At 38.5% G+C, this 22,314-nt stretch overlaps 1 protein-coding gene across 7 annotated transcripts; it reads right to left on the bottom strand.

The window, feature by feature from the left end:
* Positions 1-753: 753 nt before the first annotated feature.
* On the bottom strand, positions 754-20,631 carry LOC309690494 (uncharacterized protein). 7 transcript variants are annotated; one of them, XM_082507525.1, is made up of 14 exons: positions 20,335-20,631; positions 14,664-14,770; positions 14,360-14,543; positions 13,773-13,873; positions 13,500-13,626; positions 11,549-11,599; positions 11,121-11,174; positions 10,547-10,603; positions 9,593-9,628; positions 8,710-8,739; positions 8,308-8,325; positions 5,545-5,661; positions 4,048-4,104; positions 754-3,920 (listed from the first exon to the last, which is right to left on the bottom strand). In XM_082507525.1, exons 1-14 carry the CDS (start codon positions 20,396-20,398, stop codon positions 3,892-3,894), a joined length of 1,032 nt encoding a protein of 343 aa, XP_082363651.1. In that variant the 5' UTR covers positions 20,399-20,631; the 3' UTR covers positions 754-3,891. The 7 variants fall into 7 exon arrangements, with proteins under 7 accessions (XP_082363651.1, XP_082363649.1, XP_082363650.1 ...); XM_082507523.1 differs by having other exon boundaries at positions 4,048-4,107; positions 20,335-20,630; XM_082507524.1 differs by having other exon boundaries at positions 4,048-4,107; positions 8,308-8,322; positions 20,335-20,630.
* Between the last annotated feature and the right edge of the window lie 1,683 nt (positions 20,632-22,314).

Below are 22,314 nucleotides of genomic sequence, written 5' to 3'. Positions count from 1 at the left end.
CAGCAGCAACGCCTAGTGTGTTTTTCTGCTGTTAAATTGCAGATAAATTGCACTTTTGGAGATGCTCTTCTGTGTGGCTTGGTTGTAACAAGTGGTTATCTGAGTTACTGTTGCCTTCATATTACCTCAAAGCAATCTGGCAATTCTCCTATGATCTCTGACATCAATAATGCATCTTCACTCAGAGAACTGCTGCTGATTGGAACTTTTCTCTTTTTTTGGACCATTCTCTGTAAACCCTAGAGATGGTTGCGGTGTTTCTGAGTTTCTGAAATGCTCAGACAAGACTGTCTGACACCAAAAGGGTATCTTAAATCACCTTTCTTTTACATTCTGACACTCTGAATTTTAGCATGTCATGTTGACCATGTCTATATTCCTAAATAAATTAAGTTTCCAGCATGTGATTGGCTGATTAGAAATTTGTGTTAACAGGTGTACCAGATGAAGTGGCCAGTCTACATGTTTGCCATTAGATTTGAGCACATTAACAAACAAAACATACATTTTAGAATTAGCAATAAAAACAAACACTGCTTTGACTAATGGGAAATCTAAATACTAATGTATTTTGGCATAAACCAAAGTAATTGTCAAACTACAATAACTTTAGATGGTGCTAATTCAATTAATCTTCTGGTGACCTTGAATGTCCGTTCTACAATAATCCATTACATCACTGAAGAGTTTTTGATGTATACCAAAGTGATGAACTGGTCTATCAACAGTGGCTAAAAATGAAAGAAAAAGAAATCCCACAAAAACTGTTTAATTGATTCCTCAAACATTATTTACACAACTCCAGAAGAACACAAGTGCCAGATGACAAAAATAAAAAGGACAGTTCCTACACAAAAACCACACAGAATATTTAAATAAACAGGAAGTCAGAAGAAGAACAAATGAATTGTCTATATATGTGTAGTAAATCAAGATGTATACAGGATAGGAACGTGCTTCTCCCATTGAGATTACAAAAAAAATCTCTGCTTGTGTCGCTGTGTCGTTTTTTTATGATGACATTATTGTTTGTTTTCCTATCAGGAATATTCAAGAGCATATAAGGAATAAGGCAGGACTGGTCAGTGCCATGATTGATGCCCTAGTGTTATGTGGCAAGTGCACTTCAGGACCCAATGAGTTTACAACACTCAAGGTTTACATTCTGGTTTGAATGCTGTGTTCTGATACTTTGTATTGCTGGGATCAAGCACCATGAGGTGACTGTAGTTGTGAATTGATATAATATAAATAAGACTGAATTATTGACCGAGAGTGTTTCGGCAAAATGTATTGTTGACCATGATGTCCTCAGTGCAAGCAACGCATATCGAATTTTTCTGGATTATTGTACGAGTCTCCATTACAGGAAGTTATCTAAAAGAGCATCGCAGGACATTTCAGTGCTTTTGTTCACTGCAGGGCAGTACTGCATTTAAAGAAAAAATTTGTATTTTGAAGGCATCGGTGGCTAGTCCTATTTGTATTATTATTATTGAGTGGGTATTTTTTGTGCATTGTCACTCCTGATACACTATCTACGTAGTTCAGTGTTACAAGAGAAAACAGCTTTTGTCTGTCACAGATTACAGGTTAAGAAGGCAGATCGCTGACACTGCGTCTGACCCACAGTTTGTAGAGTGGAATTGATCACAGATTATTAACATTTCTCAGCTTGAGGCTAGGCTGTTAGCAACAGTCTCTGTCCTGTATTGCAGCTATATGGTGTTTTACAAGTAACACACATTACATGACCTGCAGCACTATGCAGCCTCTATAGCCATATATCAAAGTTTAAAGGGAGCAGGGCAAGTACAAAACTTCAAGGCAACAAAAAAGACATTCAGAAGTTACGATTTTTTTGTGTGTGTGCTACATTTGGAAAAAAGCCGTAGCGCTGCATTCTTTGCATTTTACAATAATATTAACAAAATAGCACAGCAAACAAGCTGACTAAAGACAATCTGTCGGCTCCGAGGCACGGCTGCTAAATGTAAAGGATTCCTATAAAAAAATCACAAGTGAATGGCGTTTGTAATGTGGATACATGAACAATAAAAATACACTGTTACAGCAGCTGGCTTGCTCAAATAAAGAGACACACAATGAGAAGAGTTTTACATCTGCCACCAGCGGAGGTGGTTGAAAGAGTTTAGATTGCAAGATTAGCTAAAATAACTAAGACTGCAAACGGCCCGACTGTGGACACACATACAGCAGCTGTTATGTTTGTGTTATTATTTTACATGCATGAGCAGTTTAATTTTAAAAAATGTAATTGCGTAAATGACAGATTAAGAATGAATACAGAACACTCTTTCATTGTTATAGCCTCCTACTGGTTTGCTTGTCTTCTCAGTAACAGATGGGTAAAAAGTTAAAGGTTGACCCAGCATTAAGGGTGTTTAAAGTGTTAAGCCAGTTCATGTCTCTGGAACTATTGGAGGAATAAAACAATATTCTTCTGAAAAAATATTCCCTCATTATGTATTTTGATAACGTTGTTGGAGACCTGGGGGGAGATCTCAGACTGATAAGTCCATAGTTTATGGATCCCATTATTTTCATTCTTACCAAGCAATTAAACAGGCAATTTGGATGGGTGTATTTTCATCTTGTAAGAGACTTCAGGCATCAAAGTGAAATGTTTTAAATTTAGAATAGCTCAGAAATTTGAAATTTGAAACAGCAACAAAAAAATCTCCCTGCAGCATAAACCATCCTTTAATTTGTCACCCTGTATATCTTCTCTGTGTGTCTGTAGATTGCTCAAGCCAGGCTGTGTCAGTGAAAGGCACTATAGAGAAAAAAAAAAAGACTGCTTCACAACTACACACATACTACATCAGAACAAAGTCTAATACATTACTACATGACCTCCATTGAATTTGTCCATGTCAGGTGACCATTCATCCATTTACAGAAACAACACTGGATTAGACTTTACTTCATCGTACTTTAGTAAGTTTACACAATATATTTTTGTTGGCTTGTTTTTGGTATTTACTAAATTAATATGACTTGAATCTTAGGCTGTATTTGATTTGTGTCATCTTTTAATGTATTCAACCGACCGAGGAGAAACGGTCACTTAACAGGATTTTAAATCAAGCCCCTTCACCTATCAGAAAACAAGCACACACATTCAGTGACATCGGTGGTCATCTAAACACATTTGACCACGCATCCCAAGAATACTCGTCTTTAAATCCTTTACCACAGCTCCTAACCAGACTCCACAAAATGCTTGCTACTGTGTCCCCCTGTTATCCAGTTAACCTGCATCTGTACTATATATAATTGAAAAAGAAATGTCTTATCTAAATGATTTAAAATCATACGGGCAGTTCAACAATGGCAAAATTGTATAAAATTCCAAAGAAACAATTACAAGTTAAACACCTACAACATCGATTTCAGTTACTGTTTTGTATTTACATTGAATTAATAGTAGCCATATAAATAAAATTAAAAGGTAGGTATATAATTAATCCATTTTATGGTTATACGTAAATTGAGATTAAATCTCTTTAATGGCCACTCTGAAAAAAATTATAATAATTTGGTTTAAAGTAGAGTGTTTGACCAATTATTTTAATACATTTTTTTAACAATAATGAAAGCCCTAAAGATCACATGATCTTTTTCTAGCTCCTTCTTTCCACATTTATGCACACACAAGAATGAACGGATATTATTCACACGCACACTGAGACACATCCACGCAAGCTCGTGTAGAGCAACATACAGACATAGAAATTCAGACTGAAACACGCAGCCCTACTCTGGGGCCTCACAGTAATTTAGCTCTACAGAGGACAGAGCCGAACAGTGAGATTGCCACTTTGTTAGACTGTAGTTGGCCCAGGCGGTAAGGTGATCGTTTCAGGTCTAGGAGGAGTTCAGAAGGTTGCTAAGAACTGTAAATAAAGAAAGGAGGAAAAAAATAGATTAATGGTTAACACGTTTAAAGTATTACATGTGAATATTTATATCAAAAATGTGTTCTTTGCGTTTTCGTTGTGTGTGTGTGTGTGTTTGTCATACCCTGGGGATCTGACCGAGCCTCTGCTGCATCAGCTTTGTGTGGAGCCTCAGGGTCTGCTTCTAGTCACAAAGATTGACAGTCAGAGAAAAGCGAATAAAACAAACGTGGGAACTCATTGCTCAATTGCAAGGTTGTACTGCCAAGTTGAATTTCGCAAGTATTTAAGCAACAACCTCCAGAGCAGAAAAAATGAAGCCAACATGCAATTGCCCAAAAAAATTGCAATTCCTTAAGGCTACAATTAAAAGTGAATATATGCTCATAGATCCCCACAAGGCTTATAGTTTGCATGAAAAAGGACAGCTTTGTGAGCACTACTGTATTACCGCCTGTCTGCTAGGCTTCACTTTCGCTGACTCAAACAACTGAACTGGACCCAAGTTAATCAAGATCAAAATGCAGAACTCCTATACAGCTATACAGCTATACTATTAAAGTTGAGGTTTCAAAATTAAGATTCGCAATCTGTGAATCTGTGACATCATGGTGGATATGCCCATCCTTTGTATACAGTCTATGATTTAGCTTAATAATGTTTCTACTAATTAGCATCAAGTTATTGCGTCCCTTCTCTCAAATATGAGGAAAAGCGTTCATCTTCCTTCAGTGTGAAACTGCTTCACCAGCTGTACAGAAGTGTGAATTTCTAAGGATCTTGATTTCTTGGGGTAATTGCATATTATCCAAACCATGAAAATTAGTTTCTTATTTTTTGTGTCACAGAGGAAAACTTATACCTATTCGTGAAGTCTTTTAAATTATTGTTAGTGAAGCAGAAACAAGCTGCAATTACTACCTCTGCTCTTTACAGAGGAAAACTGCATGTCTAAATATGTTTAATCAAATTAAAAACACATATTGTCTATTACTCTAAATGCTCAAATTATAAGAGTTACTTTGAATCTGACTACTGGCCTGCACTGCTATAAGTGGATGCCCTATTACTCATGTTGACTGCAAATGAAAACTTTGCTGAACTGGCAGTAATAGGATGCAGGATGCGAGGATGGTGTGAGTCGTATGTCACTGACAACAGTTCATGAAAGGGAGCCAAAAGCTGAATTTAAAAGAACTGGTAAACTTGAAAACCCGTGCTTTTAGGACTACAAGTAACAAACACACACCTTGCCCACTGGACACAGTTAGGATGAAACTTGATTTAAAGCGGAGATTCAGATAAAAGATGAATAATTTTCTTTTGTAGCGTCATTAAAGCTTAACAGATCTGAAGCTCTGATGGGGGTTGGCATTCATTTCAAAGAGCTTGGACATAAGCAGTTCTTCTGTTGCTAATGTGGGCACCAAACTGAACAACAAACACAATTTTGGCATACACTTCATTCATTGTTGATGAGGGTCAAGAAGAATTTCTTGTCTGGTCAAATACCAAACCTTGCGTACAGCAGTTAAGGTAGCTACTGTATAAATTGAGTTTTCCCTTTGATTTATTATTATTAATTAGTTTTCCACCAGCAACAAAAGGATCAGATAATTACCCTGTCTATTTTTGAAGCACAGCTTCTTCTGTTGATAGGTGAAGTATCCAGCGATTGCTCCCACTGCAGACACAACAATCGCACTAAGGATTGCTGCTAAAGAGCTTGAGCTGGCCTCTGTAGCACAACAAACAAACAAAGAGACAAATAAAGATAAGTCATAACAGCAGAGAATGTGCAGTCAAGTTCAGCAGTATCCTATGAACATGCCACTGGAACTGTAAACCTATTGGTCTGAGCATTAATGTGATCTGTGAAAATCCATCTATAACAACTGTAACTGTAACACTGAGTGTCAGCACTGGGTGCCATTTTGCAGTTGAAAGAATGAATATCAATTTAGTAAAGAAGCTCACTGACATGACATAATGTGTGAATTATGTGTGTATGTGTGAGACAGACAGGGGGAAGGGAAGGAGAGATGAAGAGCAAGCAACAGTGTGTGTGTGCGTGTGTGTGTGTGTGTGTGTGTGTGTGTGTGTGAGCGAGAGAGCGAGGCTGCATCATCTCGTTCCAGAATTTTCTGATTCCTTTTCATTCGTCTGTCATTTAAACTTCCCACAGCATTCACAGTGAGCATTCACAGAAATCTGTCTGCACCTGTAACCCAGTTACTATGACAACACCAAAATGAATAGTTTTCATGCTGTGTGACAGCACACCGCCAAGTATAGGTACTGGCACATACATCACTAAATTGGCTAAATTGTGAGTAAATGTAATTAATTGTGCATCTAAATAATGTTTTTAACAAACAAAAAGGTTTAAGTAACCCCATCAAACTCATTGTAATAGGTCGCTACACTAACACTACATATATCTGGCACATGATTTCATGCTGTTGTGTTTCCAACTTAAAGGCGAGGCTTTTATTGTCTTGTTGTGGCCTGAGTCGACAGCGAGACTTTCAGCGCTACAGGGGTGAAATTGATGTTGAGGCATAAAAGACAAGTTCGGAAAAAAAAAAGAATAAAAGAGGACAGGAGATCCAGAGCTCACGGCGAGAAAAGCAAGGGAGTGGCATGAGTCAGAAAAGTGAGACGAATAAAAAGTGGGAATTAGTCAGTTAAATTAAGTGGAATGAAACCGGAGAGTATAGTGAGTCAGAAAAAGGAAGTAAAGGTGGGTGGAAACTGACGTGTATGAGCATGAATGCGCATAAACGCATCACATACAGCTGGGACACAACTGTTTCTTGAACAGAGGCATTGACATGAAATAATACTAAATGACACTGACTATCATCGAAATATGTTTTAGAGTCGCTCCTGTAATTAAACATTTGGGCACTTGTGAGTTAAACCTTGAATCCATTTGGTAGATTCTACAGCTTTTGCTTCTTTTATAAAATTATTCTTAGATGTTTTTTAAACTTGAAAGGAAGGTTTAACCATCAAACCTACCAAAGCTACTTGACTACACATAATAATTAAAGTTTTACCTCCCTTTACCACTACAATGGATTCTAAATTGAACAATCAATATGCGATTGAAATGCTGACTTCAAAGCATTAACTGTTTCGGAATTACAACCTGTTACAGTCAATCGAAGCCACTATACTTGGTTAATGAAAACACTTTACAACATCTAGCCAAGTCAAGAACACTCTCAAGGAAGTAGGTGCGCCTTTCTCAAGGTCTACAATCAAGAAATGCCTTCACGAACACAGCATTTACAACAAGGTGTGAAGCCCTGGTTATTCTCAAGAACAAGAATGCCAGATTAGCTTTGCTGGAAAACATCTAAAACTGCCTGCAGAGTTCGGACAAACATGGAACAGATTAAATAAAGCTGAACTAGTACTATGAAAGCATGGAGTAAAAGAGAAACCGCTCATGATCCAAAGGCATGTATGGCTACCAAGGGGAACGGATCCACTGGTATTTACTGATGATGTGACTGATGAGATAGCCCGTCACAGTGCAAATAGATAAAAACACAAAGCATACTGCAAAGCTACCCAAGAGTTTCTCAAGGCAAGAAATTCGATAGGGCCAAGTCAGTCACCTGATATCAACCCAGTAGAGCATGATTTTCAGTTACTGAAGACAGAACTAAATGCAGAAATACCCACAAAAAAGCAGCAACTGAGAGTAGCTTCAGTAAAGACCAAGCACAGCATCTCAAGTAATGTGACATTTGGTGATGTCCATGGATTCGGGGCTTTAGGCAGTCACTAACTTCAAAGGATTATCGCCCAAGTAATAAAAACAGTCTTTGTGAGCCTCTAAAAATAGGACCTATGTATAAAAATGTTTCTAATTCAAAATTAAAAGTCTGACTCTTTAATTTAAAATCCACTGAGCAGTGCATAGAGGCAAAACTCCAAAATTTAACTGTAGTGTTAGAAAGACAATGTAAACAGACTATAATTAAAAGTGACTGAGATGACCCGATCAATAATGGGGTTGTAATTAGGGTGTTGCTGTGGGGCTTGAATTATTTGCTACCAAAACATTCTGGTAATAATCATCACAGTGAAGTCATAGTTGGCCCAGCAGCGATTCACTTCTGAAGTCTGTGCTCAGAAGTGGTGCTCAGGACGCTGTGAGCCCCAGAAGTCAGTGAATATTTAGCAATGCTACAAATGAGTAATGCTCATGTGTATGTGTGCAGGTTGGGAACTGAATAGATTTTTGATCAGTGAATATGGAAAGAGATTATGGTGAAAGGTTGAGAGTCTTAGCCAACTAAGTTACATGTAGGTTTGTGGCACACGTGGATTGTTACTTTAAAATAGGAAAACAGAGGAGAGAACTCACTTTGGGGCTGTTGATCTGCTGTAAAGAAGAGAGAACACACAAAAAGTTAGCAACACAACAACATCACATTCAGTTGTTCATGGTAAACTGTTTGTATCCTTTCATCTGCTTTGATATGAACATTTAATTCTACTGTTATTTCCAATAAAATTCGATGTGACACACCCCTAAAGACCTGCTTCAAACACGAGAGAGAGGCATTTCTCTGTGACTCTTGTATCCTGTTTGCATTGACAAAGGCATGCCAGTAATATCCTGTCTGTTTCAGAACCACATTGGGCCTATTTGTGCTGCTGCGGCTACGATCCTATGTACGGTATTTGACTAGGATTTGCACTGTAATATTTTGCTATCATGCGTATTTTTGATCTCAAAGACAAACAGAAAAAATTAAATCCTTACCATCACTCCCTGAGGCACCCAAAGCAGGCACTAAAGAGAGACAGAAAGACAAGAAAGGAGAGAGAAGGTATTATTTAAATGCTCTAATGATGCATGTAAAGCATTGTTGCTGAAATGACAAAGTGGAAAAAAAGAAGAAAGGTGAGATTATTCTCTTTACAGTGACTTGTAACCTCAGGGGCATTAAGAGTTCTAAAGTTTCTGTCCTAACTAGACTGTACAAACACACACACACGCTCATGCATACACAAGATTGTATGAAACATCCCTTATGTACAGTTACAAAGATGGCAAAGATACTTTTATAGCATCAGAGCGATAAAATATCTCACAGAGAGAGAGCGAGAGAGAGACAAACACTTTCTCCAGCTCTTTCACAACCTGATCTTTGATTTTATCCACACTCAAACAACCCTGTTATCTCCTTCTGCACTGCCTGTCTGTATATGTCTGTGACATCATCCTTGCCCTTTACTTGCTTCGACTTGAAGAAGCTGCTAATAACAGAGTACTAAAGAGGAGTCTTTCACCCTTCGCAAGTATATAAATGATTATACTACTTTTGAGTTTTCACATTTCAGGAGGGAACTGAGAAGCTGCTTCAGGAAAATCTGCTGTTCCCACATTTCTGTCATATTGCCGCAAGGTTAGTGATTAAGCTTTTGTAAAACAAGTCAGTTCAGCACCTTGTCATGGGAGCAAGGCACTGAACCGACAGCCTTCTTCCAATAGAGAGACAAGAGGAATGAGAAGAATGTTTTATGAAAACCAAACTACACCTTACTAGCCCCTGATTGCAATGCTAACTTTGTACATACACAGGACATTTTTAGTTTGGATACAACAATAAATTCAACCATAATAGTTATGAATGAATACCAACCATCTTTGCTTTTATTTTCGTCGTTTGACAGAGGTGCTAAAAAAAATAAATGAAATAAAATTAACAAATACCGTGGATCAATAAAGAAATGCAAAATTATTCTCGGAATGGGAATTTCTTATCAGATGTTTATGAATACATATCACAAATCTAACACACTATAACATGGTGTTTCTGTCCCCCTTTCATTGGATTTAAATGGGAGCTGCCAGCGTCTTGAGCTCAGTCACATTTAACTACACAGTAACGATTAGCATTTGGTTTGTCTTAAACAATATCATGCATAGTTTATACACTTCTTGCTGGTTATGTTGTACAGGAGGTGCTAACAGTATGAACTAATTTTGCACTGAAATGCATTAGTGTTAATATGAATACATTCAGTGGTAGATGTACTATACAGTAGGCTAAACACCCACTAAAATATTGACCACTATTCACAAATAATAAGTACTCTAAGAAGTTTCAAATCCCAATTTAACCCTTGCTCAAGACCTACTGTGAATGTGGTGCATTAGCCCTGTTGTACCAGGCTCTAGAGCTACCAGAGGACCATCTCAAACCCCAGTCTGTGATGCAGTTTTCAAGTGATCAAGTGCTAAAAAATTTTTGGTAGAGGAATAACTTTGTTATTTTTTTTTAAACCTTTATGAAGATGACAACAGTCTTGTCACTAATTTCCCCTGTAATATTTTACATCTTAATGGCTTTAAGACTTTAATTTCACCACTTAAAAATAATAGATAATTAGATGATGGCAGCTAAGGCAAAAGCCTCAACTGGATATACAAATACAACTATTCATAGTTGATCCCTAAGATCTAGTCGCTGTCGTAAACAGGGCTAATCTCATTGCACTGGTTGTGTTGTTTCATATCTTTATTTATTCTGGACATTTTCGGTTATTGGTTACAAGAATAAACTGAATTTTAATTGTTATGAGCAATTACTAACCACCTAACTCCTGGTGTGCTACCACCCTCTTCTCCACGGGACTTTCCTGGTTTAACCCTGTATATAGTAAAATAGTCAATAAATGGATGAATAAATGAATGAATTAATCAATCAATCAATCAATAAATTAGACAATCAATAAGCCTGTTAGTCAATCAATCTTGCCAATGTGTTTTTAAAAACATTGAAGCAAAAAGCATGTAGCCCTCCATGTCGATGGGGCCATGACAGTTGATCCCTAAGAGATGGTTATTGGTTACGACACTAAACTGAATTGAAATTATTATGAGCAATAACTTCCCAACTTCCCAACTTCCGGTTACAGATGGGAAGCGCATCTGTAACCGGAAGGTCGCCGGTTCGATCCCCGGGTGTTGGGCAGAGGGGCCGATGGCGCAATATGGCAGCCTCGCTTCCGTCAGTCGGCCCCAGGGCAGCTGTGGCTACAACCGTAGCTGCTTCCACCAGTGTGTGAATGTGAGAGTGAATGAATAGTAGCATTGTAAAGCGCTTTGGGTGCCTTGAAAAGCGCTATATAAATCCAATCCATTATTATTATTATTATTATTATTACCTGAATTCTGCCGTGGTCCCATCCTGCTCTTCACGGGAGTTTCCTGGTTTAACACTGTATACAGTAAAACAATGAATAAATAAATGAATCAATCAATCAATCAATCAATCAATAAGCCTGTTTGTCAGTCAATCAATCTTGCCAATGTGTTTGTGAAAACACTGAAATAAAAAGCATGTAGCCCTCCATGTCGATGGGGTCATAACAGCTGATCCTTAAAATCTACAGTCACTGTGGTAAACAATGCTACTCTCTTTGCATCGCATAGATTGTACTGATTTGAAGTTTTCAGTCAAAACTACACTTTAGGCTAAATCTCCATCAGTATCTGTTCGTGCTGTATTGGACAGGTACTTCTGTGCATCTCCATTTTTTTTTATCAATAGCAACAATAAACTCAACAGCAATTATTATGAGCAATTACTGACCATGTGTTTCCTGCTCTGCAATTGACGTCTTCTCAATGTTAAACCCTGGATCTGGTAAATAAACAAACAAATAAATAAATACATACATACATACATAAACAGAAACACAAAATCAATCACTGTACAGGAATTTTATCTAGATAATGCCAAAACATATTGAAACACATGTAACACACTGTAACACTCTGTTCTCAGTCCCTCATGACCCTCGTGAATGCCCTGCAGAGGTGTTCTCAGTACTGAAATACTGAAACACAGCCAGCTCCAAGGGTGTAACTGTGATCTTGTGAACCAATGTTGACTTAGATTAAGGGATATTGTCTGTCACGAACAAAACCTTACCCTACTATATATTTATTGAGGAAAACCCAATTGACTTAAATAACATGTGGGACTCAGTGTATAGTGTTAGGCTGGCCAGGGCAGGGTGGGGTGTGATCACCGCATTAATTTATCACTGATAGAAACCTCAGTGACCTATTTTCTAGGGACCTATTCTTTCTGTTAATAACATCATGAAAACAAATGCAATTAAAATACCAAAATAATTTATTGATAGGATGGATGTTAAATAACAAACCTACATTACTCTCATTCTGACCCCCACATCTTTTCTTCTTGTCTGAATAGTTCTTCCAGGGTAATTGGTCCAAATTACTAACTTCCTTTCCCATCTCAGTGCTTGCACTTCTAGGGACAAGCTAAGCTAAAGCACAATGTCTCTGTCTAAAAAAAGGTAAAGCCAAACATAACCTTAGAATAGGACATACTGACATGAGGTCAGCATAACATTTAGTATGAAAGAGCACAAACTCCAGTTTGAGAAAGAGGGTGTTATAAGATAAATAGAAATAAATTAAGGGAGACACTTCTATTTTCATAAACCTTTACTCGGGTCATTTGGCAGGCTCATGACATTCATAATTTGGAAGATAAAATCAGCCAAGCCAAAATCCCACCTTAGAACCTTCCTAAGGGAATTGTATTTCCTGATAGAAAGGCACAGATGGATTATTTTGTTCAGAAAACAGGGAGTTGCAGAAAAAAATATAGAGTACATTACACCTCAAAAAAGCATTACAGCATGTACATATTTTTTAATGAGTGACAATGCAAAAGTTCTGTCAGGAGTAATTTTATTAGTCCCAGAATCAAAGAATCTCTCAGTTGAGATCGAATCTCAAATTTAAAATATGTAGTTATGGCCAAAATCTAGAAAACAAAACTGCAAGAATGAAAGGCATTCTTCAGATCTGTTTGATTTGAAGTCTTTGCTCAGGGACAGGCAGCGCTGCCGTATATTCAGAGATTATGGGAAAACCCCAAGATTCAACTGATCATCTTAAGAAAGCTCTAAAAAATGTTTCTGCTCAAATGATTTTCAAGCTATGCAGATCCTCATCTGTCGTTTCTGTAATTATTTAAAATGCTGTAAATGAACATTTCTGAACATCAGCTTAACTTGCAAGCTTCTGTGTATTTCATATAACTGAATTTAAGGAAAATAAAATGTTTTTAGGTCTTGTTTAGAGGTTATATGATCAAAAGAAGAAGGAGTCATAATGCCAAATAATAACCGACCTGCATTTGCAAAGGGAAAATACAGGTATGTTTATTGTCTGTATGCTATTATTTGTGTATATATGAGGCATATAAAGGTCTCTTTATACTACTTGTTATGACTTGCAGTTCTACTGTCACACAAAATACATGCTTATACTGGAAACAAGGGACAGCAGGTGACGTTTTACTAAGAAGTTTGTGTAATATCCCATCATAAAAGACACTCAAGAGATGGCCTCATCTACAGAATACATGTGCTTGGCTCTGTTTACAACTTTTTCTCTGTGGTCTTAGCACATACTCATTTTCAAAACTCAGGTGCATTTTCCATATTCATGAATGCATGTACAAGAGTGTGCAAAATATGTACTTGAATATCTTTACTTACTTATAGTGACAGTTTCATCTGTGGTTGTGAAATCATCTGTGGATGACTCTTCATTAGCAGATGGATCAGTTGGTGCCTCCTCATTGGCTTCTAGACCTACTGTTGTTATGATGTCATGAAGTCCACTCTATTAAAAAAATATTATAACACATATGAACCCATAGTACAGGACACATTTACTCACTATCATAGCAACCTATTAATGACATCTGTAAAATACAAACCTTAATAGGTGTGAATAAGAAGTTTTACTTTTAAAAAAATGGTATTAACCTCGTCTTGAGCAGGTGTTGTATTCGCATTTGTGGTGGGTTGCGCCTCCTCATTAACTGCTGTTTGCGTAGCTTCTGGAGTGTCATCCTCAGAATCAGCAGCTGGCCATGGATAGAAGTGAAACAGAAGTAGCGAAGCATTAGTTCACTGATTTTTCCTTTTATAGCCCAATTACCACATTCTGTGGCATGGGCTTTTAGGGCTTGTTTTGCTGCACAGTTAAAAACAATACAAGAAAGACATGTAAGAAACATTTTACATTATAATAGCCATTCCTTCAAAGTTACATCATTTTTTTTGATGTAATAGTGCAAAAGTTGAACCTGCTTTTTGCTGCAATGAAGAATGAAGAATTTTATTTTTAATAAACTGCAGCTTTGCTGTGAGATATTAACTACCTGAAACATTTTACAGCAGAGAGGTAAAAAAAAAAGAAGAAAGAATAAAAACAACAGTGTAGTATGAATGCCAAGTATTAAAAAGTGAGGAAACTGACAGCAGTTTATTTATCTAACAAAAAAAGAGAAACAAAAGCACCATGTTTCATTATTGCTTTAAATGTGCATATATGCAATTCTATTAATCACCTTGTGTAGTTGTAGGCGCGTCAGAAATAACTGGTTCTGTTTCTCCAGTCGTAGGACTCGCTGATTGACCCTCCTCCCCTGCAGGAGCATCTGTAGGCACTGGCTCTGTGCTTACATCTGCAGCATTTGCTTCTTGGATTAATTCAGCCTCAGGGTCAGCAGTGGGCTCAGGCTGCAATACTTCCTGTTTGGCACAACATTTTATTTAAATAAGCAACGGTCTATGTAACACTAGGTGAGATTTTCAAACGGCTGACAGGGACCCAGGACTGAACAGTTCAAACAAAATATCTCAACTTCTCACCTCAGTTGCAGTGACCACCTCCCCAAGGTTATGCTGGTCGATGACCTCTACATCTGCTTTAGATGTGGGAGTTTCAATAGATGGCTCTACTGTTGGGATTATATCATCTGCACAAAGTTAAGTGAAAGACGCAAGTCAGAGAATAATACAGTGTGGGATTACATACTGACAATCAGTTGGAAACAGATGGGAAAAAGCCAATTCATGGTGCCACAGCTGGCAGAACCTGTACAACAAGCTTTTTTAATCAAACAAAAAAGGCAGACATGGCAACTCAAAGTCCACCTCAGTGTCTCAAAGAATATTTTTCCATGCTTTTGAACCCATAGAACTTCCCGATGATACAATTCCCTATTTTGTACCTTTTCTGTTTGAAAACCAATGCAAGGAATATCGCATTGGTTTCTAATATAACAATATAGATAATAAAGTTTCTACTAAAATTTTGGCATGATTTGTGTAACCGCTGATTATTAAAAAGCAGCACGCCTTAATCGCCTTCCATCTGTTGCTCCTCTAAGTCATTAAAGTCATCTGAGTGGTGTTTAAGATGACACATACATAAACTTAGAACCACACCCTGGCCTGATTGGTGCCTGATGCTACCGATCCAGCCAAAAACAAACGAAAAAAACCTGCTTCACATACACATCGATCACTTGTGACCTGCTTCCACATCAAATGCAGTCTTAACCTCAGCACTGGCATTGCAACTCTGTGCTAATGAGAAAATGACAGAGATGTGCTCTTTGTCAGTCTGTGTGTGACAAGCAATGTGTGCGTGTACGCCTGTGACATTCCCCCGTCGCATGTGACAAGCTCAAGCAGTAAAGTGAGCTCTGGCTTGATTGTTCTTTGCTTGCTGACGTCAGCAGCACCCTGATGCTGGTTTATCTGAGCAGATCTTCTTTCACAAAACACCCAATATTAAGGCAGGACTGATTAAAAAATGTAATCAAATACCTCTACCACTTTTTTAAGAGCTATTCATTGCAGGGTGGATTTTCAATAAAGAATCACGGGGCTTGCCAAGTGAGATTGTATCACAATGGGAGAGCAGCAACACATCTAAAGTATTTCCATCGGGGTGAAAATCTTTTAGTGGTAACAAGTACTGGCTACACCCTGAATCCATTCATCCACACAAATATACATTCATATTGCAGGAAAAAAAAATCACACACACAAACAAAAGCAAGTGCACACACACACTGCAGCATGAATATTTGACATGCAAACTCTCATGCACCACTGCATGGCTCCTGAAACCATCATAGAAAAAAATCTCTTTGTTCCACTGAATATCACTGCACCAGTTTAACAAACATTAATCAGTTTCCATACATTGTGCGCATGGATATGTGTGGTATGTATCAATTTCACTATCTTAATCAGTTCTTTGGAAATTACTGTCTTCAGCAAAGATGTGCTGTAGCATGCCACTTCAGGCTAATGGGGTGGAACACAGTTAAGATTGAAGTTGATGAGTCTCACCAGAACACCTATGGTGAGGCACAGAAAAAACACTACATTCATCAAACTGTTCCTTAGACAGCTGTCAGTAACCTTCTGCCACAATCTTATTAATAATCTCTCAAACCATTAACTCTAATAATGAGTCTCTATTTGTGTGAGAACGCAGTGTGCATGAGACATGAGGATAAAATATAATTCCCCCAGTTCTTGTGCATGTGTGTTTGTGTTTATGAGTGTGTAGAGGCTACCCCTCTATGCAAACTCCTTCTTCATAGAACATTCTGTTCCCATCTATTAGTTTGCCACTTCCTCGTTTAACTACCTCTCCCATAAGCATTGCCCAGTCCAGCAACACTTACATGCATACATACAAACTCATGTAATGTTCCCTCCTCCCCTCCTGTCCCCTATCATACAAACAGCTACATGTTCACACACGTGTGAAGTTCATGTGCACACATGTTCCCATTCACCCTCTCTGAGTAAGGGGAGCCCTGTTTTGTGTTAGCACAGCAGTGAAGCCAACTGTTGCACATCCCAAGCGCTCTCACTCCTTGCCTTCCCTATCGCCCCTTCCATTTCACCAAGTCTTGACTCTCTCTCTCTTTCATTGTCGCTACTTTCCCTTGAGGCTGATGAGTCATCTGTGTCTCTGACATGGCCGCACGCTATTGTGTGGCGCAAAACAACTGTGCTAAACTGCAAAAATATTCCCTGAGAAAGAAGTTCCTAAGTTAAACCAGTTCACCCATGTGGGAACGTATCTTACTATCAATTAGACTGGCGGAAAAATCTCTCTAACAGCACCTAGAAGCTCATTAATTAACAAAAATTAAAGTGTAATAAAGAGAACTTGTCTTGTTGGGTTTATGCCGTCGCTGGAAATGAATGCCGCCACTATTAATTTTATTATTATTATTGATTAGACTGCTGATTGATTTTTTTCAAATACTGACTAATTTAATTGGGTAGAATGAAAGCAGATGTGGGAAATGCCTGATATAATTTCATACAGCCCGAGTGACATGATCAAATGTCTTGTTTTGAATATCTGTGCAGCTACAAATGGCAAGTATTCAACATTTTAGATATAAGTGAATTATTACTTAATCATTCAACTGCCAACTACATTTATATCAAATAATATACTGGCAATGAGCAGGCAGTTAATTGATTATTTCTAGCTGCTCTCCTGAAAAGGACGACTCTTGGAAAAGACATATTTCTGCCTATAACTCCTGGCAACTTCTAGCTCCGTGAGAGAAATTTTATAAGCATCTTTCCACACAGCTCATTTCGAGTCCATCTTCACCTTTCCGTGTTACATAACCGGCAGTTTGCTTTACTACTTTTTTATATGACATGTATCTAGAAAGAAGAGTGATTGATAACAGCCTTCTGGATCTATGCCAAAATGTAAGAGTTCATCCTGAAGTATGCTGTACCTCGCCTATATAATTCAACCAAGATGAAATTGTAATATAGCACTTAGGATAGCAAACTGATATGGGCATCAGCTTTGTCATGGTGGCACTCTGGCATAAATCAACATGCTTTAAAAAAAAAGAGAGAGACAGAACTGTCATGACAAGGAACCAGGAAAAGTGGTTCTTGGGAAATAAGGTACGAACTTTAATTAAAAGGAAATTCCACTTAAATATATGTGATTGCAAAGAATGCCACAAAGAGGTGTGGTTCTTATGAACAATTAATATACTGTGTTAAATAATGATGTTTCTGTAGTTTACAGCATGTTAACTAGTTTCAATGTTTTCAGGAAAGGGGACTAGTATAAACATTTGCCACATCAAAGATAGCAATCTATATACTGTGAAAAACGTCTTGTAAAGAAATGACTAATAAACTTATCTTATGTTATCTTATCGTAGAAAGATAAATAACATGGACAGTTGGGAATTATACTAGTATGTGGATATGTCCAGTGATGGAACTCCTTATCTTGGCATTTTATATTACGCCCTAGCAAGCCTGACAATAAAAAGCTGAATTTGTTTTAATTCCTATTACGTTCTCTTTTTGTTTGTTTTGGAAACTGAAGAAGAGTAAAGGTGTTTTTAATGGAGTTTTAGTTATGTAACACACAGGACAGTGCATTACATAAATTGGAATCTGAAACACGTTACCAGCACCATGAAGTAAAAAAGAACATTACTCTCGAGCTTTTCTGGTTCCTACCATGAGATTTTGTGCGATTTCCTGTGTGTAGCTGAATGAGTAATAATGCGTGTGCATGCCCTGCCTTGTAAAAATACACATGAACTCATTTGTGCATGTGTGCCAGGTGACACAGGTATGGTTCTGTTGTGTTTCTATGGGATAGAAAGTGCTGTGTTTACCCCAATCATGTGTCTTAACAATGCCCCCATAGAGATAATGCATGTGTGGAGTGTTTGTGTGCATGGGTGTGGGTTTCCCTTATCCACCGAAAGAATGATTTATGTGCTAGCAGTTGAAGGTGTAAACACAGACAAGTCTGCACACACACACACACACACACACACACACACACACACACACACACACACACACACACACACACCTGGCTCACATCACAGCTCTTTTTTCTTTTATTTGTTTCTAAGGCAAACACATGTTCCCTAGCTGAATTGTGCACACCGATAAATAAAGCACACCCATACTCCCACATGTTCTGTACATTAAACTTCTACCCCACTCCCACCTACACATACGCACACAGATGCTAAGGGCCCCCGGGAAGCGTAAGGCGCTGAGACTAGTTCTGTAGATGGGTGTTGTCTACAGCTGGTGCTGGATCTAGTTACTGACACTCCCTATCATTCAACTCTATAAATCGCACTATAACTGATGTGCACATATACAGCTGAGCTAGCGCCCCATCTTTTTTGGTGTGACTAAGAATTGGTGTGCACACATATGCAAGTCAGCAAACACACCCATTGAGATTTTCTGTGATTGAGTAGTCCAACATCTACTGAGTTTAAAATCACATTAAACTTCTGCAATTATGGGCAATGTGTGTGAAAAGAGAAGGGAAAAAAGCGCTCTCTTTCTCTGTCTGTCTGTTTGTGTGTGTGTGTGTGTGTGTGTGTGTGTGTGTGTGTGTGTGTGTGTGTGTGTGTGTGTGTGTGTGTGTGAGAGAGAGAGAGAGTGTGCGTGTGTGTGAAGGTGGTTCCTCTCTGATGGTTTATCTGGTGATAACCGGTAGAGTGAGATTTTGCCAGATTGCATCCATGCGCACCAACGTCCAACTGAATTTTTTTGCATAAGGATAATAAAACGAATTTGTCTCACTTTTTCCATGCTTGTGTATCCTTGTTTTCCCTCTCAATCAGCTACATTGTTCCTTTATCTTTTGCCAACAGCTGTCCACTTTTCTCTTTAGTTTTTCCTCACTTTATGTGTTTTTCTCAATGCTTCTTTCTATTCCTGTGAGTTTTACTGCACATTTAAACAATCTGGAATCATTGCATGTGCCGCAGGGAAGGGCAGAGGCCCATGGGCCAGCTGAAGGAGAAGGGAAAGGAAGAGGAGAGAGAAAACACGAAGAACGAGAGATGCAGAGGAAAAGAATAGATGTGGCTCAATAACACATTGAAACAGAAACAGGGAAACGGGAATCAATTATAATTATTTATGTAACAACAATGGAACCACCACACCCCTATGGACCCAAACTCCAGTCCAAAAAGAAATGGCCACATGACAAGACACACCTTTTTTTAATGATGATGTCTGGGAAACAAAGCTGGAACCCCAATATAGTAATAAAGATGGAGGGCTTTTCATTCGCTTAGCCAGAACTGATAATAACAATAATAACATAGATTTTTTTTTAATCAGCTAAAGGTTAATTGAATTGAAACATGACAGGGATTCGGGCAAAAGGCACAGTGGTAATTGTGCTCACACAAGCAAAGGCAAGAGGAGAGAAAAAGACAGAAAAGGAGAAAGACAGGTGAGAGCCAGAGGGGAGTAAAGGTGGGGGGAGAAATGGAGGCAGTGAGATAATGACCAGCACAGTCAGTTAGTCAGACATACAGACAGACAGACGGGGGGAGAGACAGACATAGATGGATAAATAGATAGACAGATAGATGCACAGATAAAAAGATAGATAGAAGCCACCATGCACACTAACACATGAAATGCTCTGCTGAAGAATGCGCTGAATTAACTGGAAACAAATTATTACCTTGTGCCTTGGCGTGCGTAGCCAGCAGGCTTCCTAATAGCAGAATCCACAGGTATGACATCATGGGAACACGGCGAGGCTGCGAATAAAATCGGGGTTCAATCTCCCTTTTCTCGCCCTTCAACAATGACAATTAACTGGCGTGGAGGTTTCAGGTAGATCTGGAGGGCGTGCTCGCGTGTGTGCCGGTGCGTTCTTGCGCGTCGGATCAATCCAAGGTGCTGAGATGCTCAGGCTCAGTGCGCGCCGCCGCGGATCCGTCGTCCCCTTTGTCTGGATTGGGAGAGAAGGTTCGGTTTTTATTGGTAGGCGGTCTCTTCTCTCAAATGAAGGGAGGCGGACTGACTGCTAGGTACGTTGCTGTGCTGGCATTCACATGACTTTCCGCGCTAATTAGTGGGCTTTTTGTCTGTATCTCTCTGTTAAGTATTGCGAACATTTCGGGTGCATGCTCTTCGTTATCAAGCGCGATTAGTGCCGATTAGGACTTGTGTCATTCATGATAGCAGCCGCCATGCACTATTTTAACTCGAAAGTGCCACTAATGAGTATAATCGTGTCATTCATTAAGTATTTCCCAAATTTTGATAAAGGGTCCAGCAAGACCTCGAAAGGATCTATCTCTTATGTGCTGAGGTCATAGCTGTGGGGATGGTACTATGAGTTGGGTAGGGTAGTATCATCAGCAGTTAGATAAGAGCTGTATAAATTATATATGTTGTAAAATGTACTTTGGTTACCATGTTACCTAATATGACGATTGCCTTTAAAATAAAGTAAAAAAAAACCCAACAAAAATCATACAGAACGGCTGCGAGATGAAAGCCAGATTTATACAGAAAACATTAATAAACCTGTAACCATCCAGACAGCAAAGACAACACTGCACCTAAGCCTCACTCTTTATCACAACTGCCTCAAACACTCATTTCCTTTCAAAACCAGTGGTAACCAGATAACAAGCACGCCATGATTTACCCACAGAATAGTAACAGCCAATAGCAGCTCTGAGCTGGCTCTTATGAAAGCCACATAAATATCTTGTCGATCCGGCCATGCTCAATTTACAGGCCAAGGAAACGCATCGGATCCAACTAATACTTAATAACAGGTGATGTTTGGTTAATTTATTGTGGCAGAGCACGGAAGGCCTCAAATATTCTCAATAATTTCAAATATTACCCAAACCCCAAAAGTATGTTTCCAGCCACATACTTTTCATCATGTCTAGTTTCTAGGTTGGTTTTCTGCTCCCTTGAAGCAAAGAAATAGCCAACCTCCTTGGGCTGTCTTCGTGAGTACTGTAGGAGCAGCATGCTGATTCTAACGATGTTTCATGGGAAATTCAGTTTTGCATAGCCATTTTCATGTGCAGTCACTAATCTGTGGTCAGGGACACAACTTAACCTATGCAAGATACACACACACCATACACTACTAAAACTTTCTTAAACTAATAGAATTTAAATGGAAAGTAAATAAAAATAACAGAGAATCCAGGATGTGCTGCAGGATCCTCAGTACCCCTGCTTCCCATGGCCTTGGCTGAGACACCTAAAGGGATTTTTTTTGTCTGTTTTGTTTTCTTACAGCAGCTTATCCCTTCATGACTTAATGATTTCCACATAAGTTTAATCATGATTTCGATTGTGTATTCTACATTTATAAACTTATGCTAAGATTTAAGATTAAGTCTGTAATTTGCTTCAATTTATTAAAAATATCATTTTCTGAAGAGGACAGAAAATCACTGATGTAAGCCTTAGGTCTGTTTTTGATGTTAAATTAATGTTAGGTTTCCATTTGAGAAAACCACACATGACCTCATGCACACCAACCAACCGACCAGAAGGTGGATCTGAAAGGGGAACATTTTCCTTTCCTCACCATTAAAAAAACCCCCCAAAAAAACCCTTTCCTCTCTGCCAAAGTGAAATGCGTGTGCTTTTATTAATCCACAGGTGGCGCCATTAATTCAAA

Source organism: Aulonocara stuartgranti (genome assembly GCF_965226115.1).
Source record: "Aulonocara stuartgranti genome assembly, chromosome: 16".
Lineage (NCBI taxonomy): Eukaryota > Metazoa > Chordata > Actinopteri > Cichliformes > Cichlidae > Aulonocara > Aulonocara stuartgranti.
The sequence above is the reverse complement of the archived record's forward strand: the minus strand, read 5'-3'. Positions and strand labels throughout refer to the sequence as shown.